This window comes from Petromyzon marinus (assembly GCF_048934315.1).
Source record: "Petromyzon marinus isolate PM22_M1 ecotype Great Lakes invasive population chromosome 78 unlocalized genomic scaffold, UKy_Petmar_22M1.pri1.0 chr78_unloc.4, whole genome shotgun sequence".
Taxonomy (NCBI): domain Eukaryota; kingdom Metazoa; phylum Chordata; class Hyperoartia; order Petromyzontiformes; family Petromyzontidae; genus Petromyzon; species Petromyzon marinus.
The window spans coordinates 171,228-184,480 of record NW_027422628.1 but is presented as its reverse complement, the minus strand read 5'-3'; the positions used below and the strand labels follow the sequence as shown (position 1 = coordinate 184,480).

Genomic DNA, 13,253 nt, shown 5'->3' with positions numbered 1-13,253 from the left:
GGTTTGCAGATTTGCTGAGCATTTCTGTGAGGTCCTGGGGAACGGGAAATTCCTTAGCCTGGATAAAATTGTTGGACAAAGTGGGGATGACCCTGCTGAGGCTGGGGTATTGGAAGACGTCATCTCCTGTGAGTGGCTGGCTGAGGTGCCATCTGTTTAGGAAGTACTGATGGTGATTCAGAGCCTTAGACGAGGAAAGGCACCGGGCAGAGATGACCTCCCAAACGAAATGCTGAGGGAGGGTGGCATTTGTAAACAGACTGCCCTATATGACATCATAACAACAGTCTGGACCACTGGACAAGTTCCGCAGGATTGGAAGGATGCCCTGGTGGTCCCCCTCTTTAAGAAGGGGGACCGCACAGACTGTAACAACTACAGGGGCATCTCACTCCTCAGTGTGAGGCCGGGAAAGGTCCTGGCAAGGATTATTCAACATCGCCTTGCCAGGCACGCTGAGGAGAGGCTTGCGGAGCCCCAATGCGGTTTCAGGAAGGGCGGTCCTGCACAGATGCCGTATTTATACGTCCGTCTCCTACAGTAGAGGTGTAGGGAATTCCAACAAGACCTACATCTCTGCTTTATTGACCTGGTCAAGGCCTATGATACCATCAGTAGGCCTGGGCTCTGGGTTGTTCTTCGTGCTTTTGGAGTCCCTGACCCTCTGCTCATGACCATTAAGGACCTTCATGATGATATAGAGCAGGCCCGGGTAAAACTACGTGGCCGGGAGTCAGAGCCATTCCCTGTACACCTTGGGGTGCGACAGGGATGTCCTCTGGCTCCCACATTATTTAACATCTATTTTGACCACGTAGTTCGTGAAGCCTTCTATAGCTGTACCGGGGGAATCTCCATATGATACAGATATAATGGGAGGCTGATCGATGCCCGGGTGCGGTCAAGGGATGGCTCCCTATTGCTCAACCACGTTATGTATGCTGATGATTTGGTAATAGCTGCTCATTCAGAGGAGGAGTTGGAGACGCTGCTGCTGAACCTGGAGCTTGCCACTAAAGGTGGGGACTTACCATCAGCCCCACCAAAACTAAGCACCTGCCTGGGTATTTTGTACCATCAGACACTTCATCCTCACAACTCCCAATTGGTGATTGGGCAGTTGTGGAGAGAGTGGAAAGTTTCCCATACCTGGGCAGTGTGCTCATGTCCGGCTCCAGTTTAACAGCAGAGGTATCACTCCGAATCAGTCGAGCGGCAATATCTTTTCATCAGTTGCGTAACGCTGTGTGGAAGCTACCTGGTCTGTCGCTCCGCACTAAGCTTCAGGTCTTCTCGGCCACGGTCATTCCCTCCCTTCTCTACGCTTGCGAAACGTGGACCCCCCTAATGGAACATCTTCGCCGGTTAGAAACATTTAGGCTGGCCTGCCTACGATCCATCCTGGGTTTAACCAGACTGGATTGTTGAGGAGCTCACAAATCCTTGAAAGATCTGGGCAGGGTCCCATCGGTGAGCTCCTCCGGCGGGCAAGGCTGCGATGGCTGGGTCAGTGAGTGAGTGGATGAGTGAGTGAGTCGGTGAGTGAGTGGGTGAGTGAGTGAGTCGGTGAGTGAGTGAGTTGGTGAGTTATTGAGTGGGTGATTGATTGAGTCGGTGGGTGAGTAAGTCGGTGAGTGAGTGAGTAGGTGAGTTAGTGAGTGGGTGAGTGAGTGAGTCGGTGGGTGAGTAAGTCGGTGAGTGAGTGGGTGAGTGAGTGAGTCGGTGAGTGAGTGAGTGGGTGGGTGAGTGAGTGGGTGAGTGAGTTAGTGGGTGCGTGAGTGAGTCGGTGAGTTAGTCAGTCGGTAAGTGAGCCAGTGGGTGAGAGAGTGAGTCGGTGAGTGGGTGAGTGAGTGGGTGAGTGAGTAGGTGAGTCTGTGTGTGTAGAAGCGCTGTTGCTGCTGCTGCTGCTGCTCGCGAACAGTAACTTTGCCCTACAGCCTGTCAGAGGCTACAAGGGGGAGCTTTGTCTTTGTGCTCACGTTCGCTTTTCTATCCCATGGCAGACACCACCACACAGCGAGCAGAACATCAAGATCTGTAAGTGGAACGTTACACACAGACACACACACAGACACACACACACAGACACACACACAGACACACACACACAGACACAACAACAACCGCCATTCGCCACTAAGTGGCGGTGACGTCACCACGACGCTTGTGCCAGGCTATGTGCACCCTGAGGCCACGTGAAGTGTCGAACGCCCGCTGGCAGGAGGTCACGGGGCAGACCCAGGTGCCACGGGTCGACTGACTGAGATGACTGGCTGATGCACCACCTGTGCCCCCTACTGTGCCAACCTGCTGTGCTTTAGCCACCCGGCGCTCCGCTCGTTGTTGTGAGCGTCGCTCCTCCGCCCTCCGTTGTTGTTGGAGGGCGACTGCCTCCAACTGCCCAGTAGCAGCGTCCTTCACGAGCCTCCTCCACAGAGGCCGATCTTGACACCGCTGGTACCAGTCATCGGCAAGTCCACTCAGCTCCACGTCCTCCTGTACCACATCACTCCATCTCTTCTCTAGCCCGTGCCGCGCCCGCTTAGCCCCCTCAATCCGGCCAAACAAAAGCTGTTTCGGCATGCGGTGGCTGGGCATGCGGGCTACATGACCCAGCCATCGCAGCCTTGCCTGCCGGAGGAGCTCACCGATGGGACCCTGCCCAGATCTTTCAAGGATTTGTGAGCTCCTCACACAATCCAGTCTGGTTAAACCCAGGATGGATCGTAGGCAGGTCAGCCTAAATGTTTCTAACCGGCGAAGATGTTCCATTAGGGGGGTCCACGTTTCGCAAGCGTAGAGAAGGGAGGGAATGACCGTGGCCGAGAAGACCTGAAGCTTAGTGCGGAGCGACAGACCAGGTAGCTTCCACACAGCGTTACGCAACCGATGAAAAGATATTGCCGCTCGACTGATTCGGAGTGAGACCTCTGCTGTTAAACTGGAGCCAGTCATAAGCACACTGCCCAGGTATGGGAAACTCTCCACTCTCTCCACAACTGCCCCATCACCGATTGGGAGTTGTGGGGGTGGAGTGTCCGATGGTACAAAATACCCAGGCAGGTGCTTAGTTTTGGTGGGGCTGATGGTAAGGCCCCACCTCTTAGTGGCACGCTCCAGTCTCAGCAGCAGCGTCTCCAACTCCTCCTCTGACTGAGCAGCTATTACCAAGTCATCAGCATACATAACGTGGTTGAGCAATAGGGAGCCATCCCTTGACCGCACCCGGGCATCGATTAGCCTCCCATTATATCTGTACCATATGGAGATTCCCCCGGTACAGCTATTGAAGGCTTCACGAACTACGTGGTCAAAATAGATGTTAAATAATGTGGGAGCCAGAGGACATCCCTGTCGCACCCCAAGGTGTACAGGGAATGGCTCTGACTCCCGGCCACGTAGTTTTACCCGGGCCCGCTCACCATCATGAAGGTTCTTAATGATCGTGAGCAGAGGGTCAGGTACTCCAAAAGCACAAAGAACGACCCAGAGCCCAGGCCTACTGATGGTATCATAGGCCTTGACCAGGTCAATAAAGCAGAGATGTAGGTCTTGTTGGAATTCCCTACACCTCTGCTGTAGCAGACGGACAGAAAATATGGCATCTGTGCAGGACCGCCCTTTCCTGAAACCGCATTGGGGCTCCGCAAGCCTCTCCTCAGCGTGCCTGGCAAGGCGATGCTGAATAATCCTTGCCAGGACCTTTCCTGGCACACTGAGGAGTGAGATGCCCCTGTAGTTGTTACAGTCTGTGCGGTCCCCCTTCTTAAAAAGGGGGACCACCAGGGCATCCTTCCAATCCTGCGGAACCCGTCCAGTGGTCCAGATTGTTGTTATGATGTCATATAGGGCAGTCTGTGCACAAACGCCACCCTCCCTCAGCATTTCGCTTGGGAGATCATCTCTGCCCGCTGCCTTTCCTGGTCTCAGACTCCGGATCGCCGTCAATACTTCCTCAGCAGATGGCACCTCAGCCAGCCACTCACAGGGGGTGACTTCATCCAATATTTGAGGCACCGCAGCCTCAGCAGGGTCATCCTCACTTTGTGCCACGATGTTTTCCTGGCTGTGGGATTTTCCCTCCCCCAGGACCTCACAGAAATGCTCAGCAAATCTGCGAACCTGTTCCTGGGGGTCGGAAATTGGATCACCGTTTTTTCCCCTAATGATGGTAATAGGTGTGGCGCTGCAGGTTACTTTTTTGATGGAGTTAAATAGCGATTTGTGATCACGGGCCACTGAGGCAGACTCCATCTCCTCAGCAACCCGCGACCACCACCCATCCTTGCAGCGCCTCACGGCTCTCCGAACCTCCGAGCGAAGGCTGCGGTAAGCCTCCTCATTCTCTGACGTGGGATTCTGTAGCCGATGACAGTGGGCCTGTCGCTTTTTCTCAACCATCCTGAACAACTCCTCTGTCATCCAGGGTGTCTGGGGAGGTCTGGACCGCGTACCCAAAGCAGCCATTGCAGCTGCATGAGTCACAGTCCTAAACCTCGCCCATTTACCCTCGACATCAGGAGGAGTCGGGGACGATGCCAATCCCAGCCGCAAGCGATGATGAAATTCTCGCTTGCAACTTTCATCAGATAACTGAGACCAGGCCACTTTAGGTTGGAATGGGGTCCTGGGTGTACACCCACCACCGGAGTGGAAGAATGGCAGGCGCATCTTACAGATGACTAGTCGATGGTCAGAGGGCAGATCAGCTCCACGGTAGGTCCTGGTGTCAAGGACATGGGCTCGCATTCGCTGGTCCGTCACTATGTAGTCCAGCAGATGTTCTTGCTTGGACCCGGCATGCATCCATGATGTTGTGTGGATGCGCCGATGCCGGAACAGCGTGTTGGTAATTACAAGCCCATGGGCTGCACAAAAATCTAGCAGCCTCCTACCGTTGTTATTGAGCTGATCTGGCCCATGCCCTCCAATCACTCCAGACCAGGTGCCAGTATCATGACCAACTCGGGCATTGAAGTCACACAGACACACACTCACACACACAGACACACACACACACACAGACACACACACAGACACACACACAGACACACACACAGACACACACACACAGACACACACACACACACACAGACACACACACACAGACACACAGACACACACATACACACACACAGACACACACACAGACACACACACACACACAGACACACACACAGACACACACAGATACACACACAGACACACACATAGACACACACAGACACACACACAGACAGTTACACACACATAAACACACACACACAGACACACACACACAGATGCTCCATCTACACACACACACAGTTACACACACATAGACACACACAGACACACATAGACATACAGACAGTGACACACACACACACAGTTACACACACACATAGACACACACACAGTTACACACACACACATAGATCCTCCATCTACACACACACACAGTCACACACACAGTTACACACACACACATACAGATCCTCCATCTACACACACACATAGACACACAGTTACACACACACATACAGATCCTCCATCTACACATACACAGTTACACACACATAGACACACACATAGACACACACACAACAACCGCCATTCGCCACTAAGTGGCGGTGACGTCACCACGACGCTTGTGCCAGGCTATGTGCACCCTGAGGCCACGTGAAGTGTCGAACGCCCGCTGGCAGGAGGTCACGGGGCAGACCCAGGTGCCACGGGTCGACTGACTGAGATGACTACTGGCTGATGCACCACCTGTGCCCCCTACTGTGCCAACCTACACACAGACACACAGACACACACACGGTTGACCACGTGGTAGAGTCTGTCGTGTTGACCACGTGGTAATGTCGTGTTGACCACGTGGTAGTGTCTCTCGTGATAACCACGTGGTAGTGTCGTGCTGATCACGTGATTGTGTTGATTTCAGATGGAAACATTACAGGCTGGTGAGTAGAGACTGCCACTCCGCACGCCTCCATCACACACACAGTGACACACACACAGACACACACACAGACACACACACAGTGACACACACACAGACACACACACAGACACACACACAGTGACACACACAGTAACACACACACAGTGACACACACACAGACACACACACAGACACACACACAGTGACACACACACAGTGACACACACAGTGACACACACACAGTGACACACACACAGTGACACACACACAGTGACACACACAGACACACACACAGTGACACACACACACAGTGACACACACACACAGACACAGTGACACACACACAGTGACACACACAGTGACACACACACACAGACACAGTGACACACACACAGTGACACACACACACAGTGACACACACACAGACACACACAGACACACACACAGTGACACACACACAGTGACACACACAGTGACACACACACAGTGACACACACAGACACACACACAGTGACACACACACAGACACACACACAGTGACACACACACAGTGACACACACACATAGACACACAAAGACAAAGACAAAGATCCCCCATATAGCCTTAACAGACTGTAGGGGCAAGTGCTGTTAGCGAGCACCTATGAAGGCCGGAATGGTACACGAGGGGGTGGGTGGCCAGCACCACGCCCGACCGCCTTTGTCTCCCTAGTGGCGATGTTTACACACCGCACCAGGTACTCATTTGAGGCTGAGTCGACCTAGGGGAGGCCCGGGACCGGTTCAGATAATCGTCACTGGTGTTGGCCGTGAGCGGGAATCGAACCCGGGTCGCCAGGTTCATAGCGCAGCGTAGTGCTAACACACAGACACACACACACACACCCAGACACTCAGACACAAACAGGCACACACACAGACACACACAGACACACAGACACACACACACATAGACACACACACACAGACACGCAAACACATAGACACACACACACCCAGATACTAAGACACACACAGACACACACACACAGACCCACACACAGACACACAGACACATAGACACACACACACCCAGACACTCAGACACACACAGACACACACACACATAGACACACACACACATAGACACAAAGACACATAGACACACAGACACATACACACACACAGACCCACACACACAGACACAACAACAACAACAACAACCGCCATTCGCCACTAAGTGGCGGTGACGTCACCACGACGCTTGTGCCAGGCTATGTGCACCCTGAGGCCACGTGAAGTGTCGAACGCCCGCTGGCAGGAGGTCACGGGGCAGACCCAGGTGCCACGGGTCGACTGACTGAGATGACTGGCTGATGCACCACCTGTGCCCCCTACTGTGCCAACCTGCTGTGCTTTAGCCACCCGGCGCTCCGCTCGCTGTTGTGAGCGTCGCTCCTCCGCCCTCCGTTGTTGTTGGAGGGCGACTGCCTCCAACTGCCCAGTAGCATCCTTCACGAGCCTCCTCCACAGAGGCCGATCTTGACACCGCTGGTACCAGTCATCGGCAAGTCCACTCAGCTCCACGTCCTCCTGCACCACATCACTCCATCTCCTCTCTAGCCCGCGCCGCGCCCGCCCAGCCCCCCCAATCCGGCCAAACAAAAGCTGTTTCGGCATGCGGTGGCTGGGCATGCGGGCTACATGACCCAGCCATCGCAGCCTTGCCTGCCGGAGGAGCTCACCGATGGGACCCTGCCCAGATCCTTCAAGGATTTGTGAGCTCCTCACACAATCCAGTCTGGTCAAACCCAGGATGGATCGCAGGCAGGCCAGCCCAAATGTTTCCAACCGGCGAAGATGCTCCACTAGGGGGGTCCACGTCTCGCAAGCGTAGAGAAGGGAGGGAATGACCGTGGCCGAGAAGACCTGAAGCCTAGTGCGGAGCGACAGACCAGGTAGCTTCCACACAGCGTTACGCAACCGATGAAAAGATATTGCCGCTCGACTGATTCGGAGTGAGACCTCTGCTGTTAAACTGGAGCCAGTCATAAGCACACTGCCCAGGTATGGGAAACTCTCCACTCTCTCCACAACTGCCCCATCACCGATTGGGAGCTGTGGGGGTGGAGTGTCCGATGGTACAAAATACCCAGGCAGGTGCTTAGTTTTGGTGGGGCTGATGGTAAGGCCCCACCTCTTAGTGGCACGCTCCAGTCTCAGCAGCAGCGTCTGCAACTCCTCCTCTGACTGAGCAGCTATTACCAAGTCATCAGCATACATAACGTGGTTGAGCAATAGGGAGCCATCCCTTGACCGCACCCGGGCATCGATTAGCCTCCCATTATATCTGTACCATATGGAGATTCCCCCGGTACAGCTATTGAAGGCTTCACGAACTACGTGGTCAAAATAGATGTTAAATAATGTGGGAGCCAGAGGACATCCCTGTCGCACCCCAAGGTGTACAGGGAATGGCTCTGACTCCCGGCCACGTAGTTTTACCCGGGCCCGCTCACCATCATGAAGGTCCTTAATGATCGTGAGCAGAGGGTCAGGTACTCCAAAAGCACGAAGAACGACCCAGAGCCCAGGCCTACTGATGGTATCATAGGCCTTGACCAGGTCAATAAAGCAGAGATGTAGGTCTTGTTGGAATTCCCTACACCTCTGCTGTAGCAGACGGACAGAAAATATGGCATCTGTGCAGGACCGCCCTTTCCCGAAACCGCATTGGGGCTCCGCAAGCCTCTCCTCAGCGTGCCTGGCAAGGCGATGCTGAATAATCCTTGCCAGGACCTTTCCCGGCACACCGAGGAGTGAGACGCCCCTGCAGCTGCCACAGTCCGTGCGGTCCCCCTTCTTAAAAAGGGGGACCACCAGGGCATCCCTCCAATCCTGCGGAACCCGCCCAGTGGTCCAGACCGCCGTTATGATGTCATATAGGGCAGTCTGTGCACAAACGCCACCCTCCCTCAGCATTTCGCTTGGGAGATCATCTCTGCCCGCTGCCTTTCCTGGTCTCAGACTCCGGATCGCCTTCAATACTTCCTCAGCAGATGGCACCTCAGCCAGCCACTCACAGGGGGTGACTTCATCCAATATTTGAGGCACCGCAGCCTCAGCAGGGTCATCCTCACTTTGTGCCACGATGTTTTCCTGGCTGTGGGATTTTCCCTCCCCCAGGACCTCACAGAAATGCTCAGCAAATCTGCGAACCTGTTCCTGGGGGTCGGAAATTGGATCACCGTTTTTTCCCCTAATGATGGTAATAGGTGTGGCGCTGCAGGTTACTTTTTTGATGGAGTTAAATAGCGATTTGTGATCACGGGCCACTGAGGCAGACTCCATCTCCTCAGCAACCCGCGACCACCACCCATCCTTGCAGCGCCTCACGGCTCTCCGAACCTCCGAGCGAAGGCTGCGGTAAGCCTCCTCATTCTCTGACGTGGGATTCTGTAGCCGATGACAGTGGGCCTGTCGCTTTTTCTCAACCATCCTGAACAACTCCTCTGTCATCCAGGGTGTCTGGGGAGGTCTGGACCGCGTACCCAAAGCAGCCATTGCAGCTGCATGAGTCACAGTCCTAAACCTCGCCCATTTACCCTCGACATCAGGAGGAGTCGGGGACGATGCCAATCCCAGCCGCAAGCGATGATGAAATTCTCGCTTGCAACTTTCATCAGATAACTGAGACCAGGCCACTTTAGGTTGGAATGGGGTCCTGGGTGTACACCCACCACCGGAGTGGAAGAATGGCAGGCGCATCTTACAGATGACTAGTCGATGGTCAGAGGGCAGATCAGCTCCACGGTAGGTCCTGGTGTCAAGGACATGGGCTCGCATTCGCTGGTCCGTCACTATGTAGTCCAGCAGATGTTCTTGCTTGGACCCGGCATGCATCCATGATGTTGTGTGGATGCGCCGATGCCGGAACAGCGTGTTGGTAATTACAAGCCCATGGGCTGCACAAAAATCTAGCAGCCTCCTACCATTGTTATTGAGCTGATCTGGCCCATGCCCTCCAATCACTCCAGACCAGGTGCCAGTATCATGACCAACTCGGGCATTGAAGTCACCCAACATGATGACTCTATCCCGAGGGGCCACTTTAGCCAGCACCTGTGACAGGAGGTCATAGAAGGCATCTGACTCATCGGCTTTGCCTGCATCCCTCCACGGATGTTCATCTTCGGTGGGGGCATAAGTAACCACGACCACCATTCCTCGCCTCCGGTTGATGGGAAGGTGAGCCCAAAGTAGCCTGGGGCTTACAGCTTCCCACACCTCACCGCCACGCTCCCACGCCCCCTTCATTCTTTTGTTCAAAAGAAGACCCACACCCTGTTGTTTGGCAGTCTGCTGCCCCGAGTAGAGGACTGTCCACCCCTCATGGTGGCAGGAGCCAGAGCCGGTCCACCGGACCTCCTGAATGCCGCATAGATCCAGGCGGTACCGGTCCAGCTCCCGACAGAGGAGTGGCAGCCTCTCCTCTGCAGTGAGCGTTCGAACATTCCACGTGGCCACCCGTAGTGGCTTTTCGTTGTTTCTGGAGTAGCCCCGAGGGTAGGTATTCAATCTCCTGGCTCCGCCAATTGGGGTTTGGCCAGGAGACGTCATAGACGCCTGGCCCCCCGGGGCCTCCGGCACAAGCTTAGTTGTTACATATTTCACTTTAATTCGTGGTTTTGTGGTAATTAATTGAAGGTGGAGGGGTTACCAGCCCCTCGCACCCGTCCAGAGCCCCCGTTTAGCCCCTGTGGTGGACACATATGCCAGACACACAGACACATAGACCCACACACACCCAGACACTCAGACACACACAGACACACACACACAGAGACACACACAGATACACACAGACACACAGACACATAGACACACATACACAGACACACAGACACACACAGACACACACATAGACACACAGACACACTAAGTCTGTGTGTGTGTCACTAAGTGTGTGTGTGTGTGTGTCACTAAGCCTGTGTGTGTGTCACTAAGTCTGTGTGTGTCACGAAGTCTGTGTGTGTGTCACTAAGTCTGTGTGTGTCACTAAGTCTGTATGTGTGTTACTAAGTCTGTGTGTGTGTCACTAAGTCTGTGTGTGTCACTAAGTCTGTGTGTGTGTGTCACTAAGTCTGTGTGTGTCACTAAGTCTGTGTGTGTCACTAAGTCTGTGTGTGTGTGTCACTAAGTCTGTGTGTGTCACTAAGTCTGTGTGTGACTAAGTGTGTGTGTGTCACTAAGTCTGTGTGTGTCACTAAGTCTGTGTGTGTCACTAAGTCTGAGTGTGTCACTAAGTCTGTGTGTGTCACTAAGTCTCTGTGTGTGTGTCACTAAGTCTGTGTGTGTCACTAAGTCTGTGTGTATCACTAAGTCTGTGTGTGAGTCACTAAGTCTGTGTGTGTCACTAAGTCTGTGTGTGTGTGTCACTAAGTCTGTGTGTGTCACTAAGTCTGTGTGTGACTAAGTGTGTGTGTGTCACTAAGTCTGTGTGTGTCACTAAGTCTGTGTGTGTCACTAAGTCTGTGTGTGTCACGAAGTCTGTGTGTGTGTCACTAAGTCTGTGTGTGTCACTAAGTCTGTGTGTGTCACTAAGTCTGAGTGTGTCACTAAGTCTGTGTGTGTCACTAAGTCTCTGTGTGTGTGTCACTAAGTCTGTGTGTGTCACTAAGTCTGTGTGTATCACTAAGTCTGTGTGTGAGTCACTAAGTCTGTGTGTGTCACTAAGTCTGTGTGTGTGTGTCACTAAGTCTGTGTGTGTCACTAAGTCTGTGTGTGACTAAGTGTGTATGTGTCACTAAGTCTGTGTGTGTCACTAAGTCTGTGTGTGTCACTAAGTCTGTGTGTGTCACGAAGTCTGTGTGTGTGTCACTAAGTCTGTGTGTGTCACTAAGTCTGTATGTGTGTTACTAAGTCTGTGTGTGTGTCACTAAGTCTGTGTGTGTCACTAAGTCTGTGTGTGTGTGTCACTAAGTCTGTGTGTGTCACTAAGTCTGTGTGTGTCACTAAGTCTGTGTGTGTGTGTCACTAAGTCTGTGTGTGTCACTAAGTCTGTGTGTGACTAAGTGTGTGTGTGTCACTAAGTCTGTGTGTGTCACTAAGTCTGTGTGTGTCACTAAGTCTGAGTGTGTCACTAAGTCTGTGTGTGTCACTAAGTCTCTGTGTGTGTGTCACTAAGTCTGTGTGTGTCACTAAGTCTGTGTGTATCACTAAGTCTGTGTGTGAGTCACTAAGTCTGTGTGTGTCACTAAGTCTGTGTGTGTCACTAAGTCTGTGTGTGTGTCACTAAGTCTGTGTGTGTCACTAAGTCTGTGTGAGTCACTAAGTCTGTGTGTGTCACTAAGTCTGTGTGTGTCACTAAGTCTGTGTGTGTGTGTCACTAAGTCTGTGTGTGTCACTAAGTCTGTGTGTGTGTGTCACTAAGTCTGTGTGTGTGTGTCACTAAGTCTGTGTGTGTCACTAAGTCTGTGTGTGTCACTAAGTCTGTGTGAGTCACTAAGTCTGTGTGTGTCACTAAGTGTGTGTGTGTCACTAAGTCTGTGTGTGTCACTAAGTCTGTGTGTGTGTGTCACTAAGTCTGTGTGTGTGTGTCACTAAGTCTGTGTGTGTCGCTAAGTCTGTGTGTGTCACTAAGTCTGCGTGTGTCACTAAGTCTGTGTGTGTCACTAAGTCTGTGTGTGTCACTAAGTCTGTGTGTGAGTCACTAAGTCTGTGTGTGTCACTAAGTCTGTGTGTCACTAAGTCTGTGTGTGTCACTAAGTCTGTGTGTGTCACTAAGTCTGTGTGTCACTAAGTCTGTGTGTGTCACTAAGTCTGTGTGTGTCACTAAGTCTGTGTGTGTGTCACTAAGTCTGTGTGTCACTAAGTCTGTGTGTGAGTCACTAAGTCTGTGTGTCACTAAGTCTGTGTGTCACTAAGTCTGTGTGTCACTAAGTCTGTGTGTGTCACTAAGTCTGTGTGTGTCACTAAGTCTGTGTGTGTCACTAAGTCTGTGTGTGTGTGTGTCACTAAGTCTGTGTGTGTCACTAAGTCTGTGTGTGTGTCACTAAGTCTGTGTGTGTCACTAAGTCTGTGTGTGTGTCACTAAGTCTGTGTGTGTCACTAAGTCTGTGTGTGTCACTAAGTCTGTGGGTGTGTGTCACTAAGTCTGTGTGTGTCACTAAGTCTGTGTGTGTCACTAAGTCTGTGTGCGTGTGTCACTAAGTCTGTGTGTGTCACTAAGTCTGTGTGTGTGTCACTAAGTCTGTGTGTGTCACTAAGTCTGTGTGTGTCACTAAGTCTGTGTGTGAGTCACTAAGTCTGTGTGTGTCACTAAGTCTGTGTGTGTGTGTCACTA

At 52.6% G+C, this 13,253-nt stretch overlaps 1 protein-coding gene across 3 annotated transcripts in view; it reads left to right on the top strand.

Moving 5' to 3' along the window:
* Positions 1 to 13,253, top strand: part of LOC142908321 (von Willebrand factor-like) — an 81,896-nt gene that overhangs the window by 19,161 nt on the left and 49,482 nt on the right. For all 3 annotated transcript variants that reach the window (XM_076058850.1, XM_076058849.1, XM_076058851.1), the window contains 2 exons: positions 2,004 to 2,037; positions 5,930 to 5,948. In XM_076058850.1, the coding sequence (XP_075914965.1) occupies positions 2,004 to 2,037; positions 5,930 to 5,948 (53 nt within the window). The remainder of the gene's footprint in view (positions 1 to 2,003; positions 2,038 to 5,929; positions 5,949 to 13,253) is intronic.